The sequence below is a fragment of the Takifugu flavidus genome, chromosome 15, assembly GCF_003711565.1.
Source record: "Takifugu flavidus isolate HTHZ2018 chromosome 15, ASM371156v2, whole genome shotgun sequence".
NCBI classification, from domain to species: Eukaryota; Metazoa; Chordata; class Actinopteri; order Tetraodontiformes; family Tetraodontidae; genus Takifugu; species Takifugu flavidus.
In genome coordinates this window covers 917,853-936,932 of record NC_079534.1, presented here as the reverse complement: position 1 = coordinate 936,932, position 19,080 = coordinate 917,853, and the positions used below count along the sequence as shown (strand labels likewise).

General features: G+C 45.4%; 3 protein-coding genes across 3 annotated transcripts; 2 read left to right on the top strand and 1 right to left on the bottom strand.

Annotated features, from left to right (window-relative positions):
- The first annotated feature begins 354 nt into the window (after positions 1 to 354).
- Positions 355 to 8,361, top strand: LOC130538354 (AP-2 complex subunit mu-A-like). Its single transcript, XM_057055808.1, has 13 exons — positions 355 to 515; positions 1,940 to 2,061; positions 4,379 to 4,644; positions 4,719 to 4,801; positions 4,977 to 4,982; positions 5,122 to 5,257; positions 5,434 to 5,575; positions 5,826 to 5,843; positions 6,290 to 6,409; positions 6,500 to 6,635; positions 6,722 to 6,819; positions 7,075 to 7,186; positions 7,293 to 8,361. Exons 2-13 carry the CDS (start codon positions 1,988 to 1,990, stop codon positions 7,425 to 7,427), a joined length of 1,326 nt encoding a protein of 441 aa, XP_056911788.1. The 5' UTR covers positions 355 to 515; positions 1,940 to 1,987; the 3' UTR covers positions 7,428 to 8,361.
- A 93-nt stretch (positions 8,362 to 8,454) lies between these two features.
- Positions 8,455 to 14,246, bottom strand: pcyt1aa (phosphate cytidylyltransferase 1A, choline a). Its single transcript, XM_057055807.1, has 9 exons — positions 13,922 to 14,246; positions 12,041 to 12,154; positions 11,733 to 11,829; positions 10,812 to 10,928; positions 10,562 to 10,713; positions 10,344 to 10,422; positions 10,110 to 10,252; positions 9,832 to 10,020; positions 8,455 to 9,733 (listed from the first exon to the last, which is right to left on the bottom strand). Exons 2-9 carry the CDS (start codon positions 12,152 to 12,154, stop codon positions 9,497 to 9,499), a joined length of 1,128 nt encoding a protein of 375 aa, XP_056911787.1. The 5' UTR covers positions 13,922 to 14,246; the 3' UTR covers positions 8,455 to 9,496.
- Positions 14,247 to 16,908: 2,662 nt separating this feature from the next.
- LOC130538591 (uncharacterized) lies at positions 16,909 to 19,004 on the top strand. Its single transcript, XM_057056330.1, has 5 exons — positions 16,909 to 16,978; positions 17,196 to 17,259; positions 17,353 to 17,397; positions 17,553 to 17,701; positions 17,789 to 19,004. The coding sequence occupies exons 1-5, from the start codon at positions 16,937 to 16,939 to the stop codon at positions 18,449 to 18,451; spliced, it is 963 nt and encodes a 320-aa protein (XP_056912310.1). The 5' UTR covers positions 16,909 to 16,936; the 3' UTR covers positions 18,452 to 19,004.
- The last annotated feature ends 76 nt before the right edge of the window (positions 19,005 to 19,080 follow it).

Sequence of the window (19,080 nt, the reverse complement as noted above, 5' to 3'; positions counted from 1 at the left end):
ATGTCTGCGGGTGTTTGGGGTGGGGGCACAAGGGATCAAGTTTGTGCATATTTCAAACGAATTAGGCGAACTCTCGCATGAATCCTGCACAGAAGTGGTTTCTCATCTTACAATAAATAAATGTCATGCTAAGAATGTGGGGGAAACGGACAATATTAAAGCAATCACTGTACCTAATTTAACGGGAGTTTATTCCGTCGCCTGGTTGGAGCAGTAAAGAACAATGGTGCTGTAAGTGAGGAAGTACTTTTAAAACCTTTTAAAAGGCAACACGTTTACAATGAATCGACTATTAAAGTTATTCGTGAGCGGTAAGCAACACAGCTTATCACAACCAGGCCTGGGTGCGGCTTAGACACGGTTCCAGCCGCGCCTTTTCCTGTCACAGCGGAACTGTCCTACGTAAAGAACGGCGAGTCAGCTGACAGCGGCCGGAGGAAGGAGCGCTATTAGCGGTTGTGAGAGCCGGGAGCCCACTGGATCGGAGGACCGGTGGCGTTCGTTAGAGAACAAGGGTAAGCTCAGCTGATAGTTAGGTGTCTCGTCAAAAATGTATATAGGTTTGAACTAGTCGCCGGTTTGGACTTCTCACCCGAGTGGCTTCAATCGGTGCGATGCTAATGTTAGCGGTGCTAGCTACCGCTCCGTTAGCTGGCGTCAAGGTAGCAATAACCTTCGCGGTGTAACGGGAAGTTAGCTTTTGTTCCTACAAAATAAAAGCATACGCATTTGACGCGTCTATTACAAGTGAGCGACCTCTTGAAAGCTGTGAGCAACGCCTTTATAAACGTTTTGAATGCGAGTGGTACTGTTATAGTTGTAGTTATTATATATAGTCACTGGATAATGACTGGGCACGAATTGGTCTGATTTTCTTCCCTCCCCCGGGGATTTATTTTGAAAAGTGTTCAAGGGTCCACCTCTGCAGAATAGCGCTAGCTAGCCTGTTATCTTAAGCTACATTAGCTAGCTACCTCTCAATCCGTCCATTCTACATCACCTTTCATCTTAGCCGAGAGCCCGACGTCCACCTATATCCAAGTCATTCTGGTATGTCTATAACAGCGCTTTCTTATGCCACCCGTTCCTCAAATGTCACCGAAAAATCGAGAAACTATGAAAAATGTATGAACGAGAGGAAATGGCCCGAGTGAGCAGACATCTTGACTTCGGCCAGTAAAAGGCAGATAAAAACCCGCTAACGTTTGTTGCACGGTGGATTCGGCCACGACTTTGCAACATTTGCTATGGAAATTTTTATTCGATATTGTTTAAAATGATTATATATTTGGACCCCCCCCCCCCCCTTTCGGCACGTTTTTTTTTTCGGTGGCCACAATCGTCGAGGAATTTCAGGCATGTCCTTCATCCCCTGGTTTCCAGAATCTTCATTTTTGAACCGGGGGTTCAATTTTACGATCTATAAGAAACCTTTCCGGCAAATCTTTAAATGTCCCTTTTCATCATCACCGTCTTTCCGTCAGCTAGATTGATCAAATTCTATCCTTTAGCCTGATTGTTTAAAAAAAAAAAAAATCCAGTAAGGATTTTCCCACCCAGTTACTCGGTAACATCCTGCTTTGAAGGAGTGTGATTTAATCTGCTGTTAATCTCACCTGAGGAGTAAACAAGGATTGAGTGGTGGATGGAGAACTAGCAGGATTTTATGCACCATTGTAGGGATGCTTGATGTGTGTATATGAAGGCCTTTGCATGGACAAAATGAGTCACCACATTTGTGCAGCTGCAAGGTACAATCTGTGTGTGTGTGTGTGTGTGTGTGTGTGTGTGTGTGTGTGTGTGGGAGACAAAAAATGGACAAACGTGTCCCTGTATTGGCGGTTCCCTTCTCTATTCGCTGCTTTCACTTCTCTGTCGCTCCCACTTCCTTCCTCCGTTTCCGTCCTGCACCCTCTCACTGGCTTGTGTATCTTCTCAGGCGGGATTTGGTTTCACCATGGCCTGTTGGGTGTGAGAGGCAGCCACAATGATTGGAGGATTGTTCATCTACAACCACAAGGGGGAGGTCCTCATCTCCCGGGTCTACCGCGACGATATTGGGTAGGTGTGATGGGAGCCGATCTTCCTGGTGTTGACATTTGGACCTCTTCTCGAGGGAGCTGAAACACAACCATGAGTGTTGCAGGATCCTTGGCAAAGGTTTTAGGTGTTCTATGTATAAAAAAGAGTCCACTTTAAATGTAGATGCGCCAAACCACTGATTTAAAACCGAAGCATTTTGCATTCATTGGTGGGCCCTCGCCATCATCAGCCATTATCCCACGGCACCTTCCACTTTAAAGACACCGTCCAACGGTTTAAAAAGCTCTGTGGAAGCGATCTTAGTGTTAATACTGGAAACAAGCTGTTAAGTACTAGCATATGGAATTTAGGTGCAGCCAGCCAGAACAGTTGTGCTGGGTGTTGCGTAATAACCTCTTAAAGGGCTATGCCACTTTTTGGACATTTTCTCGCTGCTTTAGAATTACAGAGCTTAGCTTAGCAAATGCTGGTAGTGCTAACCATCTTAGATTGATAGGTCTAAATCCAAGAGGCCATTTTTGATAGTATTTTTGAGGGGGGGGGGTTGGGCTTTTGTCGTTGATTCATCACCTTACAAATCTAGAGGTTTTTTTCCCCAACCATTGTACCAGTTTCTGCAAACCACTGTTTCCCCTTCACATCACATGACCTCATTCAGCGCTTCCTCCAGCACGTTAATCTGAGCACGGTGGGATCAATATTTGTGGTGTCCTAGTGTATGTGCGCACATATTTACAGTAAAAGAGGGTTTAAGACGGACGAGCTAAACGTGCTTTTTCCTGTCGGTAGACTGAGGCAATAAGCAAAAACAACGTAGCTCTCTGCGGTCTGCCCACATTGGAACCATGGCTTGTGGGTTGCTAATTAACAGATTAGTTAAGTACATCTTTATGGGTTTCAACTTTAAATACCTCTATATGTCAGTACGCAGTAGTACTGACAGACACACACTGTGCTGCTTCTCATATACATAAATCATGGTTATTTTTAGCATCAATAGGAAAAGCTTTATCCAACAGACAACATGGTCTGGCTGTTAAATGGAATCTACCGAATCAGCAAGCTGGTTCCTGTTCAAATGAAATTACAGCACTGCAGAATCAGCGCACGTCCTCGGAGATCTTGCAGGATCTCCTGCGTCCCTGCCCTGGCGGGTGGGCCGAAGCCACTGGTGCAGCTGATTTCATGATCGCTCGTCATCGCTCCTCTTTTGTCCAACAGCAGTCCAAATACACCAGAGCATCCTGCCTCTGTCCTCGCACAAAGCAAAGAAAAAACGGCACAGAGTACGAAGCCGTGAGCACCGTACGAACCTGGAAAATCCATCTGCATCATCCGTTCCTTCAGTCTTTATCACATCTTCAAGTGTAGCTGAAACTAAGGTGACTGAGTTGAGCCTCTTGAGAGTCACATGACCCACGTGAAGGAGCACCCTAACATCCCCTTTTGTGTATGGCAATGAGTCCGTGTCACTCACCTTGTGTGTGTACGTGATACACAAAAATGTCTCCATGTTGCCATTTTTCATCTTTTTTTCCCCTCTGTATCACCCTTTCCTCCATCTGTCCACCTCGGCCCCTGTAGGAATAGGTAAGAGATGCTCGAGACTATCAAGCATGACCTCTGCCCTCTCGTGGCCACAGTGCTCTGCCCCCCCCCCCAGACCCTTAAACTGCATGCCCATCAAATCCACATTCAACATCCCGATACCTCCTCCAAGCATGAATCATTAGTTTGTGGTGGCAAAAAGCTGCCAGATACAACAGCTGATCACCAAATTAGCATTTTTCTAGTTTGATCCACTTTTAATTTAATGAATTAATTTATTTTCTAAAATAAGGCTATCTGGACTGGCACGTTGCACCTTTTGCCTTTTGGTCACATTTTGTAGCTTGAAATCATGTCTTGATTTTAGAGAAGGAGCTCTCTGACTATAAAGGGATTGTGTTGAATATCAGTAAGAAGGGGTGTTCTCAGTAGGATTTAGTATTCTTGTAAGGACATGCCGCATCCTGTACACTAAGCCCTGTTATTTATTTCTGCACTCATCGAGCGCTGCATTCCCTCAAATTGCACAAAGGCTCAGGAACTTTAAACAGACGACTTCTGGGTTTTATTTTCACCAGACTGTGTGGTTAATATTTTCCCATGGAGTCCACTAATGGTGCTGCCCCTCCCCCTCCTTCCTGGTAATGATCGATTTACATTAAACACCTTATATCCGTCTAGACCACCAGCCTGAGGCTCCTCCTCACCGCTGGTTAAAACCATGGCTGGATTCTGGATTGAACCACCTTCCTGAGGAGCTAAATGTCCCTCGCCCTTTCTGTTCCAGGCGCAACGCGGTCGACGCCTTCCGCGTAAACGTGATTCACGCCCGGCAGCAGGTGCGATCCCCGGTGACCAACATCGCCCGCACCAGCTTCTTCCATGTCAAACGCTCCAATATCTGGTTGGCGGCCGTCACCAAGCAGAACGTCAACGCCGCCATGGTCTTCGAGTTCCTCTACAAGATGTGCGACGTCATGACCGCCTACTTCGGCAAAATCAGCGAGGAGAACATCAAGAACAACTTTGTGCTCATCTACGAGCTGCTGGACGGTGGGTGCCGACGGCGCGGACGTGTCCAACGCGTCCCAGTTTCTGGCTCATCTTATCTGCTCGTGTTTGTGCAGAGATCCTGGACTTTGGGTACCCACAGAATTCAGAGACCGGCGCTCTGAAGACCTTCATCACCCAGCAGGGCATTAAGGGACAGGTCAGCAGGACAAAGCTCATCTTTAACTCATTACATGTGATGTTCTGCTCTCAGAACATTCATATGGTTCAGCATAAGTTGAATCCATGTATTGATGGCTCCTGAAGTGTATGTTCATGTTCTAAACTTTGTTTTCTGCTGTTGTGCTTCCTTCACCGGGACCTCCTGACACCAGCACCAGGTAATGAACGCCACACCTGAGCCCGAGGAAGCACTTTGTTTTCCTTCCTGCTGGGGGCTCCTCTTCATGTGTGTTTTGGCTCTTTAATCAGCCTCTGTGCGTTGTTCTTGATGAAAACCTTCTCTTCTGACCGTCCCAGACAAAAGAGGAGCAGTCTCAGATCACCAGCCAGGTGACGGGGCAGATCGGCTGGCGCCGCGAGGGCATCAAGTATCGGCGCAACGAGCTTTTCCTGGACGTACTGGAGAGCGTCAACCTACTCATGTCGCCTCAAGGTCTGTTTAGAAGGCCGCTGGTAACTGGGGAGGGGGTTCTGACATGAATGATTCATTGAAATGCTGTCATGGAGAGCGAGCAGGGCCGGCTGATGGCTCCCAGCTCTTCAGACGCGTGGAGAGAAAGCGTTCCTGCCGGGTTTTAGAGTGAAAAATTCCCACTTTTCCCCCCACAGGCCAGGTCCTGAGCGCCCACGTGTCTGGCCGGGTCGTGATGAAGAGCTACCTAAGCGGAATGCCAGAGTGCAAATTCGGCATGAACGACAAGATTGTCATCGACAAGCAGGGCAAGGGAGGAGCGTCGGATGAAGGGAAGAGGTGAGGGAGGCAACAAGGAATGCCGGACGCTACATTTCTAGGACAATTGAAGCCACAGTACGGTCCAGACTGTAGTGTTTTAATCTGCTAAATGTTTTGGATTTCTCTTCTTTTTTTTGCCTGTTGGCCCCGTGTCTATTCAGTGTCGTCCTGCTGCTTTATACAAGACCTTACGTTTTATTTTTCCTTCCTTTGGATGCATCTCTCCTTTCTTTCCCTCTCTTTCTTTTTTCCATATGCTGTACCTCAGTGATTTAGGGGGAGGAAGGTACTGTACTGACAAAGCGTCCTCACCCTTTGCCATTTCCACACTTTCACTCAAGGACACTGACCTGTCTTGTCTAAGCCTTTAATCTCATTAAGAGTCAGTGGCGCCTGCTCACCACGCACTCCAAACAAATCAAACACGCCTCCGTAACTCCTCCATGTATTGCCCCGTGGTTGTTTAGCCTATTTTGTGGAATGGTTGGACCGACTCCTAGCCACCTGCTTTATTTCTAACTCATTAACATGAACCTTGATTTGTTGTGTCGCATTAGTATCATATTTCTGTTTAGCGCTCATTTCCCTGTGTGTATTCCTCCCTTTGCTAAGAGTAGCCGTGGGGGAAGGTCTAGCTGACTAGCTATTGTATTCAAATAAAGCATAACAATAAGGAAGTTAACTCGTCCCCCCCATCCCCTGCGTGTGTCTGATGCTCTTGTTTTCGAGCAGTGGGAAGCAGTCCATCGCCATCGACGACTGCACGTTCCACCAGTGCGTGCGCCTCAGTAAGTTCGACCTGGAGCGAAGCATCAGTTTCATTCCGCCTGATGGAGAGTACGAGCTCATGAGGTCAGTGGGGTCGCTTTGAGAGGCGAACTCGGTTTGATGAGCGTAGGAAGTTGCGGAGGTCCGCAGTAATGTTATTTTGCCTCCTGGCAGGTACCGCACCACTAAAGACATCATCCTGCCTTTCCGCGTCATTCCCCTGGTCAGGGAGGTTGGCCGCACTAAGCTAGAGGTTAAGGTGGTCATCAAGTCCAACTTCAAACCGTCGCTGCTGGCCCAGAAGATCGAGGTGAGCCGCGTTGGGAGAAAGACGCTCCCGACATGCTAGTGGAGCCGCATTGGTTTGTAACACGGCTTCAATTCACGACTCCGCAGGTACGCATCCCAACACCCCTCAACACCAGCGGCGTGCAGGTGATCTGTATGAAGGGAAAGGCCAAGTATAAGGCCAGCGAGAACGCCATTGTCTGGAAGTGAGTCGTGGTTCTTCCATATTGATGCCATTTGCTTGTCTCGGCTAGATTCCGCTCTGCTGTATTTGGCCAGTTTGAGAAACAAAGTAAATATAAAGTTAGCTTTATATTGACTGTGTTGTGTGTCAGGTTAATGATACACAGCTTCCCTGTGGGGCCTATTTATTTAACCTTTGAAACAGTTGTGTTAAATCCTCTTTGATATATATTCTGATTGGTTGTTTTTTTAAACGCCCCCTTCACTGTCATCGGTAGGATCAAACGCATGGCCGGGATGAAGGAATCTCAAATCAGCGCTGAGATCGAGCTGCTGCCGACCAACGATAAGAAGAAATGGGCCAGACCTCCCATCTCCATGAACTTTGAGGTCAGAGCACATTCTCACACACACACACACACACACCCACACACACCCTGTAACCCGTGCGGAGCACCAGGGCATCCTTTAAACCTCCCCATCCTCGTCCCTGCAGGTTCCCTTCGCTCCTTCCGGCCTCAAGGTGCGCTACTTGAAGGTGTTTGAGTCCAAGCTCAACTACAGTGACCACGACGTCATCAAATGGGTGCGGTACATCGGCCGCTCCGGCATCTACGAGACTCGCTGCTAGAGTTCAGCCCTGCCGCGCAGCAAACTGACCACTTTTCCTCCCATCTCTATCTTGTTGATATATTTTCTTTTCTCTCCTCCTGTCAGTCCTTATAGCTCTCTACTACCCCCGCCCTGCCACCTGTAACCCTTCCTAACTAGTTGTTGGAGATAAAAATTTACAACATTTAAGAAAAAAAAGAAGAAAAAAGATGCTCAGATATATGCAAAATGTGAACTGTATCGTATATTTCTGGTAGTGATGAGTAAATCCTGTAAACCAACTGGTGTCTGAAAGAAAGACGAGTGATGCAGACGGGACCCAGGGGGAGAGGGCAGCCCTTTTGGGCTTTATTCCGTGTAAATGTTCCACCCATGTTTCTTTAGAGCTGATCACCAGTGAGATGAATTGTAGCCGTTGTGGTTTTGAGTGGTTCCTGACCCTCGGTGGAGGCTACACCTCACGTGGAACTATTCTGTGCCGTGGACCAAGTTGATGGTTGATCTGTCATTTTGTTCTTAACGGTCATTTGGGTCTTAAGTGTCATTTCAGTATCAGTGTCTCCTACAGGCCAGTTAGGGAATAGAAGGAATTCATAGTAACCAGTCTGTCCTCTGAAAAGTGTATCGTTTCGTTTTCTTATTTTTTTTTTTTTTCCATTTTAACCATCAAATCAATGTGTTGAAATAAATCCAGGACACAGAATTGTTTTTCGGACAGTTTGAGCATTGTCTCGCTAAGCCAGGAGGTGGTTTGGAGCTTCTTTTCCATGTTGTTAAGCACTACTTTTGTGGCACTCTTGATTGAAAGCTGCTTTTTGGGAATCTGGCAGTTGGAAGCGCATCAGCAGCGAAGTGAGGGCTCCCCCTGGTGTTTGCCTCGTCACTGTCTGCTTCTTCATGTTTGTAGCTCTGGTGACCTTGTTCTGTCCAATAAAATCTGACTATGTAACAAACCCTGCCTGTTTTCTGCCCTAATTTTACCTCTACAAGCCTGGAATAAGTCGAAATACAAATATCAGGAAAACTGGAGTCACGCTGGTGATGAGTGCTTTGGCCAACGAGTTTTAATACATCTTTCCGTCTTAATCGTCACATTCAACAAGTAACACCATAGTTGTTGAAACATGTTTCCAGTGGATGAAGCTGTTGCACCCACCCAGGATTACCTTCCAGCTCCCAGAAGTTCCAGGGAGTGATTTCACAAGAACTGATGCAAGCATTTCCAAAGTAGCTTTTCTCTGTTAGACTTATTTTGTAGTGATTCAATACTAAAACCAGGCATAGAAGCACATCATGGTTCCAAACCCTTGGAACTCTTAAATCTGCCCACAGAAGCAGCAGAATTTGAAACATTGTGTTTTCTGGGGGATAATGGACAGCGTGACGTTCAGAGTGGGGCAGCTTCTACAAAAATAAGTGCTTCCACATCCCCGTTTAAAATGCTTCATCTTTGATTTCAAAAACCAGTTCAGACTGAGACCCTCCAGCAGGAGGAACCATTGAAATGGGTCCGTCGGCGGGTGGAGAACACAGACCGAAGACGCTTCGAGTCTACATCAAACCGTCACACGAAAAAGTCACATGCACGTACGCGCTGACGAGCACAGCCCCAAACAGGCAGACATATTAGAAAAAGCTCCTTTCACAGCCAACTCCGTTTTCCCTGCGATTAAAAAAAAAAAAAAAGAAGAGCCGTCATCTGACGTGAGAAGACATCCGACAGTTTCCCTCTGCAAGGCCAGACTACATCTAGCCACGAGACGCCGGCTGTTCTGCTACGATCAGTGTCAAAAACCAAGAGTTAATAATAAAACCTTGCTGCTAGTGGAAACCCCTGCTTATTAATCCTAACGTGAGTAACAAGAACATCATCAAATGACAGGAAAAAGTGGTGAATACTGACGGTTACACACAGAAAATAAAAGAAGTGGAAGGAAACAAAGGATTTGTGTTATCAGGTGACATGGTAGTGCTAGAGGAAACTGCTAAATCAGAACGGATAAGTGGAAGCGGGAGCTCCGAACACCACATTACTGGTCGGCTCGGGACTGAACGCCGAGACTGCTGACGAGGAACTCGGGCCAGGCTCTAGCTTTCATCATCTTCGTCGTCCTCCTCTTCCTCCTCGTCGTCGTCCTCGCTGATGAGATATCCCCGGGCTCCGCTGTGGTGCGGAGGAGAGGGGGGTGGGGAGGTCTTGGTGAAGAAGGGGAGGCGGAAGGTGGGAGAGGGGGAGCGCTCCTCGCGGGTGGGGCTGCTGCTGGGGCTCTGTCTGGGGCTGATGGCCTGCAGCATGCGGCCCTTGCCCTCCTTCAGCATGTGCTTCTGTGGAGGCCAGATGGAAAGGTCAGAAGGTCATGTGACAGGAACACGTGTGCAGATTATAGATCAGATTCATCTCCTCTCCAAACCAACACCCTCACCAGAGCTCCCTCGGGACCAAACATCTGCAAGAAGTTCCCGATGAACTCCCTGGATTTCTCCTCCCATTTCTGGATGAGGTCGATGCTCTTCTCCTCCACCTTCTGCACAAACTCTTTGCTCTTCTCCTCCACATCCCGAACTTTCCTCTTCACCTTGTCCACGCGCTCCTGCAGATGGTACTTCTTCTCCTAGAGTGACGATGAGATTTCTGTCAATGTCACCGTTTCCTTCTGTCTGAACCTCGCCGAGCTGAACGGACCAAAGCCGCGTTTCGTACGTTAATGAAGCTGACGTTGAGTTCCTTCGCCGTGTAGCCCCTCTGCAGGTTCCGCCTGACGTAGACGTCGTAGTCGCGAACGATGCGCGTGATGATGTCAGAGGTGGAGATGCCCTCCGTCCGCTGAGTCGGGGCAAACATGCCTTTTGAAGGGACGACGTTTTAGCGGGTTGTACCAAAATACTTAGCATTAGCATCTAGCGACATGCAATGTTAGCACATGGTCACACTCACCAGCTGCTTTAATGTGCTTGTACACATCATCACTTCCAGCTGAGGAGTATGGGATATCGTCATGGGCCACAAAGTCGATCTACAACATATAGTAGAGTGGAATCAAATATAAAACAAAACATAAACCCAGAACAGACGCACGGCTGGTACCGAGGGTAAAAGTGGGTTTTCTTTTTTGTTCTTTGGACGTAAATTATGGCTCTTCTCATGGAACTCACGCGGTGCTTTGTGAGGAACTCGGGCGTTAGCGTCCAGGGCGCGTCCCTCACAACCTCGTCGACGTAGCGGCAGTGTCTGATGGCGTCGTAGCGCTCGTCCTCGTTCATCACCGTGAAGCCCTTGTATTTGTGGGTCATGTCATCACTGCACACTTGGAACAGAGGAGAACACACAGCGTCACCAATGTGATTCCTCAGAACCGGTCTTATCTTTTTTTCGTGTAATCTCCATCGTCTCCTTTACGCTTACCTCCGACGATCAGGTGTGTATTGGGGAAAAGGCACTTAGCCTGCATCAGCGCTCTGGCGTGGCCCGAGTGGAAAACGTCAAAGATGCCATCTGCATACACCCGCACCGGTCGGTCAGCTGAGAGGAGACATAGCAGACGGTATTAAACGGGAAAAGAGGGGCCCACTTGAGTGAGATAAAAAGTCGTTGTGATCTTTTTCCCCATCCAAAAATGAGAGCAAAACATGAGGAAACCTACTGAGTTGATATTGGCCTCCGCTCCTCCACCGGTCTGTATTATGTAAAGGAAGCCCTGAAAACACCAGACGTGTGCGTGTGGGGACGCAGGAAACTGACCCGTTCGTTATCTTTCCTCACTGTTTGTTCTGCTCTTGTTGTGAAGAAGCCTTAAGGCGCAGACGAGGAGCCTAAATAAGGTCCAGCTGTCTTCAGCTTAAGCTTCTTCCTCCTCTACACTGACTGATGCGTCACTTAAAAGGGAACAGGACTTTTTAATATTTCGTTTCCTAAATTTTGGGATTTCGGCTCTTGTTTGTTGCAATTTCAGTTTTGGTTTTGCCGATTTCTTAACTGTAATCCGTGAAAAGCTGCATAAATCCCGCGCTGTGCAAGTTCACGAGCATGTGCTGGAAGACACGCCAGGGTTTCTCACAAACAACCAGATCCGCCCGCAGCGGAGACGGCGTCTCATGCTATCGGCAGAACTGGCAACAAAGGATAAGAAGCTATCTTTTCCCTCTTGGTCTCTTTAATATGCAGCCAAACAAGTGAAATTGCTTCGATTCTGGTAACTTTAAAAATGCAACCATGGAAACGTAAGAATTATCTTTAAAAAAAAAAACCACACAATCGGTTCAGGAAGGGGGGGGGGGATCAGGGTGAGTCTTGTGCTGGGGGAACTTTTTTGGAAATCCCACTCACGTGACGTCCCCCGCTTTGCTTCGTCCATGCTGACTCGTTTATAGGGTTTATCCGTAGGTTCGAGGTCGTCTGAGAAAGGTGCGGGGTGCCTCAGTCCCTGAAAGACCATCGTCATCATCAACCTTGACCATGGTCAACGCATTAAACAGCATAAACACTTGATGTGGTGAAACAGGTGACGTTTGTTCCTGGCCTTCACGTCGGCCCATCACATTTCCACATATACGTCCGTGTGTGTATTCATAGCCAGAGTGGCTCGGACACATGTGGACTCTAAAGAATCTGCCGCTCCGTGACAGCTGACTCACCACGGTGCATCTGGGGATTTTCCCACTCCTCTCTCCCTCTTCCATCTCGCCATTGGAACCATCTCTCTTTCGTTTTCTGGACAGCAGCAGCTCGCTGGAGCTCTGGGCCTGCATCTGCGTCAGAGGCGAGGGAAAACACAATCAGAGCGCCGCATGCCACAGCGCTCGGACACCCGAGCTGGGAGGGAAACACAGATGCCCCCGATCGGGAGGCGACCTCTGCCCTATATAATTACGGGAAGCGTTACACAGCAGAAACGAGAGAATAAATCCGGAGGGATGAGGTGACAGCGATGACACGTCCGGAGTGAAGGGTTGACCCGGTGACAGAGGGCGGATTGCATAAGTGCGTCTTATCTCAATAAACTTGTGATACACTTGGAGAGATCACATGGAAACTAAACAAGCACCACCTGTTTCAACATTTAGTTCCGTCTAAGCCTTCAAAACTTATCGTGTTCAGTATTTCAATAACACATTTCACACCTTCGAACAGCCAGGCCAGAAAGATGATAAACCCAGGGATATTAATATAAGTCAACATTGTATTTGTGGATCATATTACAAGTATTGCTGTTATGGGTAAGGCTACTCCCCATTTCTCACATTCCATCCCTCAAGCACAGATGGCAGAATCCCTATGTTAAAAAGTCCTGCGTCACCACTTCTTTAACTCCGAATTAGTTCCGATCGAGTCGTCTGGTATGCGGGTTATTAAAGGTGTGACTCAGCCGCAGGCGCACACATTTGTCTGTGCTCCGCTTTCAGCACCGTTGTGGACATTAAAAGTTGATAACTGGCAATAAAATAAACAAATGGCATCATGGGTTTGCAGGCTTGATATTTGGGAAATGCAAATCTTATCAGTTGCATTCCCATGTCTTTCTTTGGGCATTTGCACGAAGGAATCGCCCTTGTTTTGGCGCAGCTGAGGGCAGATCGCTGTTGCCGAGGGCAGATCCCTGTTGCCGAGGGCAGATCCCTGCAGAGCTCCGGTGCGCTGGCATTTACATGAACAGCACATGTTGTTCCAACTGTAAAAGGCTGCTAAAATAAGCAGACAATAAGGGCAGTGCCGCCTTCAGATCTGGTTTGGCCTGGTTTGAAAAAACAAAATTAGAGTTAAATAGTCTTTAAACAGCATAAAGCGTGGATATTAATAAGTAACACGTTAATTCTTTTACAAACATTATTCTTATTAGTTACACTTTAACTGTGAACTTTGTTTCAACTCATTTAGGTCAACAGACAGCCCAAGGCTAAAATCTGTCTGGATTGATTTGAACATGCAAATCTACATAAAAAGTTCCCACATTTCAGAGCATGAATCCAGGGGAACTAATCAATTATCGACGGTCAATCGGTCAGCCAAGGTGAATCGATGGTGCAACGTTAATTAACCTCTCACTGACAAATAATGGAATAAACTGTTTTTCTTCAGCTCAGAGTAACTTTTACTTAAAGCTGGTCATGGAGAATGCTCGGAGAGTCAACAGTTTGAACCTGTAACACAGGATGAATTTAAAAAATCTAAAATGGAAATTTAAATCAAACCTGGTATCCGAACCGCAATCTGACAAGCCTCTTACACAAGCTTGCAAATATATTATTTTCACATGTTTTAAAATGCCATTAGAGAAACCGATAAATATTGTTATATCAGTATATATTCGACAACTAATCCGTTTCAGGATAGATACTGATATTCCAGTTTTAAAACAACTAAAAAGAAAATGCGGCTTAAGTCAACAATAGTTAATCTTAACTTCTCTAACTCGCATTTACAAACGAATTTGCTTTGGTGGCATAAGTCCTCAAGTCACCGTGATTCGCACCGTTATAATGGCTACTTTTAAAAGCTACATTAAATTTTTTACTTACTGTTCCTTCTTTTTAGGGGCTGCTGCTTCAGACAAGTGGGTGGCTTCAACGCTTCGTCTTAGTAGCAAACAGCATAGAGCTAGCTAACGATGCTAACCCTCTGTCCAATGCTAAAGCTGGTTTGGCAGCTAGCTTATAGCTTGCAAATTAGCCGATGCAAACTACAACGGTATATTAAAGGAATCCTGTGGGTCGGATAAAAGAAAGGTGCGACTAACAGACGGACATGCAAATAACCAGCAGTGACAGCTGGTACTACAGTGCTGACAGGTCAATTAAACGGGGACTACAAAACTTCGATAATCTTGGAGGAACTGACATTTCTTTCCGGTGCAGGGGCGCGCCCGGTGATGACGTAGAGCGTTTTGATTGGTCGCAATGATGTACTGCATTCTTATTGGCTAGATGTTTACGGGCTGGGATTAAAATTATTACTGGAATGACTACAGTACTTTTTTTTCTTAGTACGGTGAATGTAAACGAGATTTAAGAGCAGCGTGATAGTGTGGCGAATAATAACGAATCTACAGGCTTTTACATCAACATTTTCTAATAAACATACACAGAAAGTTCCCATTATTTGTAAAATGAAAAATAATTCTATAAAGAATTGTATGTAGCAATACATTTATCATTATATTGTCTGATATTGTTTGATTTAAATGTTGGTTTTATCTAAAAGTCTGAAACAAGTGAAGGACTTTGAAACATATTAAAAAAAACAAAAAAAAACATTAAGGGTAAAGATGTGAAAAGAATTTTTTTTTAAAGCAAAAAAAAGGACTTTTTAATGCTCAGATAAATACACAAATACCCGAGCATCAAAAATTGAATGCCATTTTATTAATCTTGATTTCATGTTTCATCTTTATTAGGTAAACCTGTGTAAATGAGTGTTGTCCATTTCTTTTCTTTTTTTTAATTTCAAATTTAACTGGCTATTCCACCTATAAGTAAATAAACTGCACGAGTCGCTGGCTCATTAGCCATTTCCTCTTCCTGTACTAAGAATAAATTAACAAATAAAAGTTGGGTGAAATTATGTATTTCCTTCTGTTTGTGCTGAGGAAAAGAAAGCACCAGAGCTGGGGTGATAAGATGGGAATATTAGTGCTGAGCTGAACTTGTGTCCTACAGAGAGCTTCAGGACAAGGTCTAATTGCATGTGTGAAGCTGAGGGGCACGTCTACAATAATGGATACCTTGAAGATGGTAGTAAAACTGTACAAGAAACGCAGCTGGACGTGTCAGTATGAAGCATGTTCATGGTCCAGGGTCCCATTCATTAGTGGTTTTACACTCACAAATGAAAGCAATGAATCAGACTACTTGTTTATACTTTTATCTGCAACATTATTATTTCCTCAGGGCATTTTTGATTTATTTAGCTTGTGAGGCAGCTGCTGTTAGTGTAAATGTCATTTTGGCACAGCCCGTTCCCTAACCTCTCTATTGTTTTGGTGTACTCTGAGAAATTACAGTATGATGATCACTATTATCCACCTGGGAGAACCACCCCAGACCTTCTGTCTCCTTTGTACGCTTTGATCACAAACCTACCGGCTGTTTAAAGGATGCCATTTTCCCCAGTGCTGACAAAGAAACTACAGAGGAGACAAAGGCACAAAGAATGTCACGGAGCTAACGTCACTCTCCAAAAACATGCTTGTTGGTAAAGTCGGTACAACTCAGGTGTAAACTTGACTATTGCTTATTGAAATCGGGATCTTTTTTTACATGAATTAGTCATTACATTGTATCGTGGACAAATCTTTTCAAAGTTACTATAGTGCAACAAGGGTGCAACATTTCCCGTGTGGTTTATTCCTAAAAGAGAACAATAAGTTCAGTTTTTTTTATTGCTTGTGGTAAATCAAATTGTAACAATTAGAAATATATTGAATGAAAGTTTATTTGGATTAAAAAAGTGAGGTTGACCAGGATCAAAGGTCGGAATGATCTTAATTAGAGTAATTGAGTCTATATCTTTGGTATCCTAAATGACACTTGTTTGGAAATAAAAGAAGAAGCCCAGCTAGGGGATATTTACATTTACATTTTCAGAGGTTAAAAAAAAACCCAGTAAGCTTCACGTGACATATTGCACTTTTGAAGAAATCTGAAGATTAATCTAATTCCTGCATATGAGTCATTTTGTCAAGACTGTCAATTGAAAATGAAGGAATCTCCATCAACCCTTAGAAAAATCAACAAAAACAGCAACTTCTTTGCAGTCAGGGGCCTCAAAAACATCACCCTCCACTTAAATTTTGGCAGTCAGCATCCAGTGAACTTATTTAATACCTGATCAAAGCGGTGAGGGAGGATAATGCTCCCAAAAATCCTTTGCTTAAGCCTAATTTAACCTTAAGGGGGCTACTAGGAAGCTTTCTGGTTTTCTAATATTTATCCAAAATGCACAGAACCAAAAACCCTGTCTTAGCTTTTATGTCAGAGGACAAAGCAATAATGTCCAAGAATTCACAACTTTTAGCCATTTTGCATTTAAAAACCAGAATTCCCAGGTTGTTACATCAGGTTGGTGTTTAGACAGCCTGGCCCATCACTCCTGCATATTTCTCGGGGACTTAAACAGCAGTTGACACATCTGCTCCTCTATTTTTTGACAACCAGAGATCAAAGCCGAAAGCTGATCCAGCTGTTTTGGGACAAAGGGTTCATTTTTACCTGCCAGGCATGTTTCTTCAAGAATCAGGCCGCAGAAGCACAACAGACAGCTGCTGTCAGGCTGACAGCAGCTTTTTGGATTGGATGGACTCTTGCATTCATGGTTTGTCAGTGCTGAACCTCCTGCACACCCAGTAAACGTCAGGTCCCTGCAGCTCGACAGGAAGTGGCACCTTGTTTGAAGTTTGTCTTTTACTGCTGTGTCATGTGCTCGCTGTTCTAATGAGGTCGTCCAGCAGAAAGAGAAATGGGGCGGAGTCAGGCCTGCTCACTTCCAGGTGTCCAATGGAAAGGCTGCAGCGATGAGAGCAGTATTTATGAACACTTATGTGCAGCCGATTAGACGGGACAGAGGAGATGCCACAGCAGGTGAGGAGCCTCCATTTCACTCAAAAGCCAAATTTAGAGTTTCTGCCCTATAGTTTTTTAATTAATTCTTATCAGCCCACTAGCTGTAATGCAGAATTGTTATCAGATGGCAACTTTTATATATTGAACCCTTTTTTATTTGTTGATTTTGCCATAAATTAAATCAAATCTGTAGGTCAGAACGTGGGAAAAAATTGGTTGATTTTACCTTTCCCAGGTATTCGGGATGGTTTTCCAGGTGTCTTTTCTGAGGGTTGTGTGCCATCTTCTCTTAGCATCAGGTTTGTTTGAATTAAATTTGTCAAAGGATCTACCTGCTTCTGTTGCAACTGTGGGCAGAATGTGTGTCTGACATGTTCCCTGCCTCCTCTCAGCTCTGCTGGAAGCAACTCCTCTGATGGACGCTAAAAATCGTGAAGGTGAGATGTAACCAGAGATAAATCATTTGAAATCCAGCCGTTAGAGCAGCATGCTGTTGATCCAGTGTGCTTTTACGGATGTGAAAATTTGAAAACCCAATCTATGACTATACTCTGGACACATATGCATCTGATAACTGTGTGCCCATCTGTAGAGCGGCACATAAACATCGGCTCTGATCGGGCACATCATTTCCTGACTAATTCCCGACCAAAGAGAAACCCTGACCCAAAATGGTACAGAGCCAATCCTGACTTTCAGTCCTACTACCGCTTCTATAACAGCATTGGACACACTGAAGGAGTAGGTTTGATTTAATTGGATATTACATGTATGCTATTTGAACTAAGATGGCGTGCGCAGTCATGCATTCCTGTGTTTCTCGTGCAGCTCTATGAGATCGATAAGATCAGGATGTTGTATCAGATGATGCGTTCCTACGAGCTGGTGTATGGCCCAGATGCTTCCAGTTACCAAAATGTTCTTGGTGTGCAAACGACCGCGGCACCGTCTCCCACTACCACGCTGCCTCCCACCATCCCTGCTCCCACCCCAGACCCTCTGGAGAAGGCTGAGAAGATATACCTCTGCCACCTCAAAGATCCTCTCTGCAAACCCAAGATCGTCTACCTGCCGACGGGGGCCGTTCCAGTGCTCTGTGACCCACGTCACAACCCTGCGTGTGCGCCCAAATCAGAGGAGGAGCTAAAAACTGCTGCACCACCACCCAACGCCCCAGCAGCTCCCAACGCTCCCAAAAGGTCTGCTGATCCTCCCCCACCTGTTGTGACCATCAAAGGCGTGGAGTATGACTGTGACCCATTCTGGGATCCAGACTGCCTCATCGATCACCCTCCTCGTCCCATCCTGGAAAAACCTGCACCGGTGGGCCCTGCGGAAGAGACGGAAGGGGAGGAGAAAGCAAAGGAGGTGGAGGAAAGCATTCCTGCAGCAGACACCCAGCAAAGCCCCTACCCTCACTTTGACCCCTATGATTTCAAGCGTGACCTTTATGATCCCTTCCTTTATCCCAATCCCGCTCCTGAAGAGTAGTGAGTGTTAGCATTGTGAACGAAATCACAGTTTTGATGGACAGACTTCAATAGTGAAACTTTAATGCAAACAAACTAACAAATAAACAACAAAAAGGCAGGACTTTAAATCACTCCATGGGAGAAAACCTGTCAAACATGTGAAAGTAAACAATTGTAAATCATGCTCACTCACCACCAAGCCTCGTTTTGAGTTCATTGTTTTCATTTGTGTTCATAAGAATTTACAACTTTTTCTATGGAAGTAAAATAACAATTGAAATAAATGCTGAGTCTGTCTGGTTGGTTTCTGCTTTTGCATTAGCACCAGTAGCTGTGTAGCATTAGTAGTGCTGAAAGTACCAGTCTTTTGACCCAACAGCGCAAGGTTGTTGCAGAGTTGACCGCCATCTTTGGGGCATGAAGTTGTTATATGTCCACAGAATTTGCTTTAAGAAATGCAGATAATTTCATAAAAGACCAGCAAGAAGAAAATTGCGACATTTAAAAAAAAATAGTAATGCACATAGCCAAATTTCTGCTAAGGGTGGAATAAATGTTACTTTTATGAATCATTGCTTTGTGTTTGTTTTTTTACACATGAACACATCATTTTGACGTACGAATCCATACATTTGCACTCACATCGGT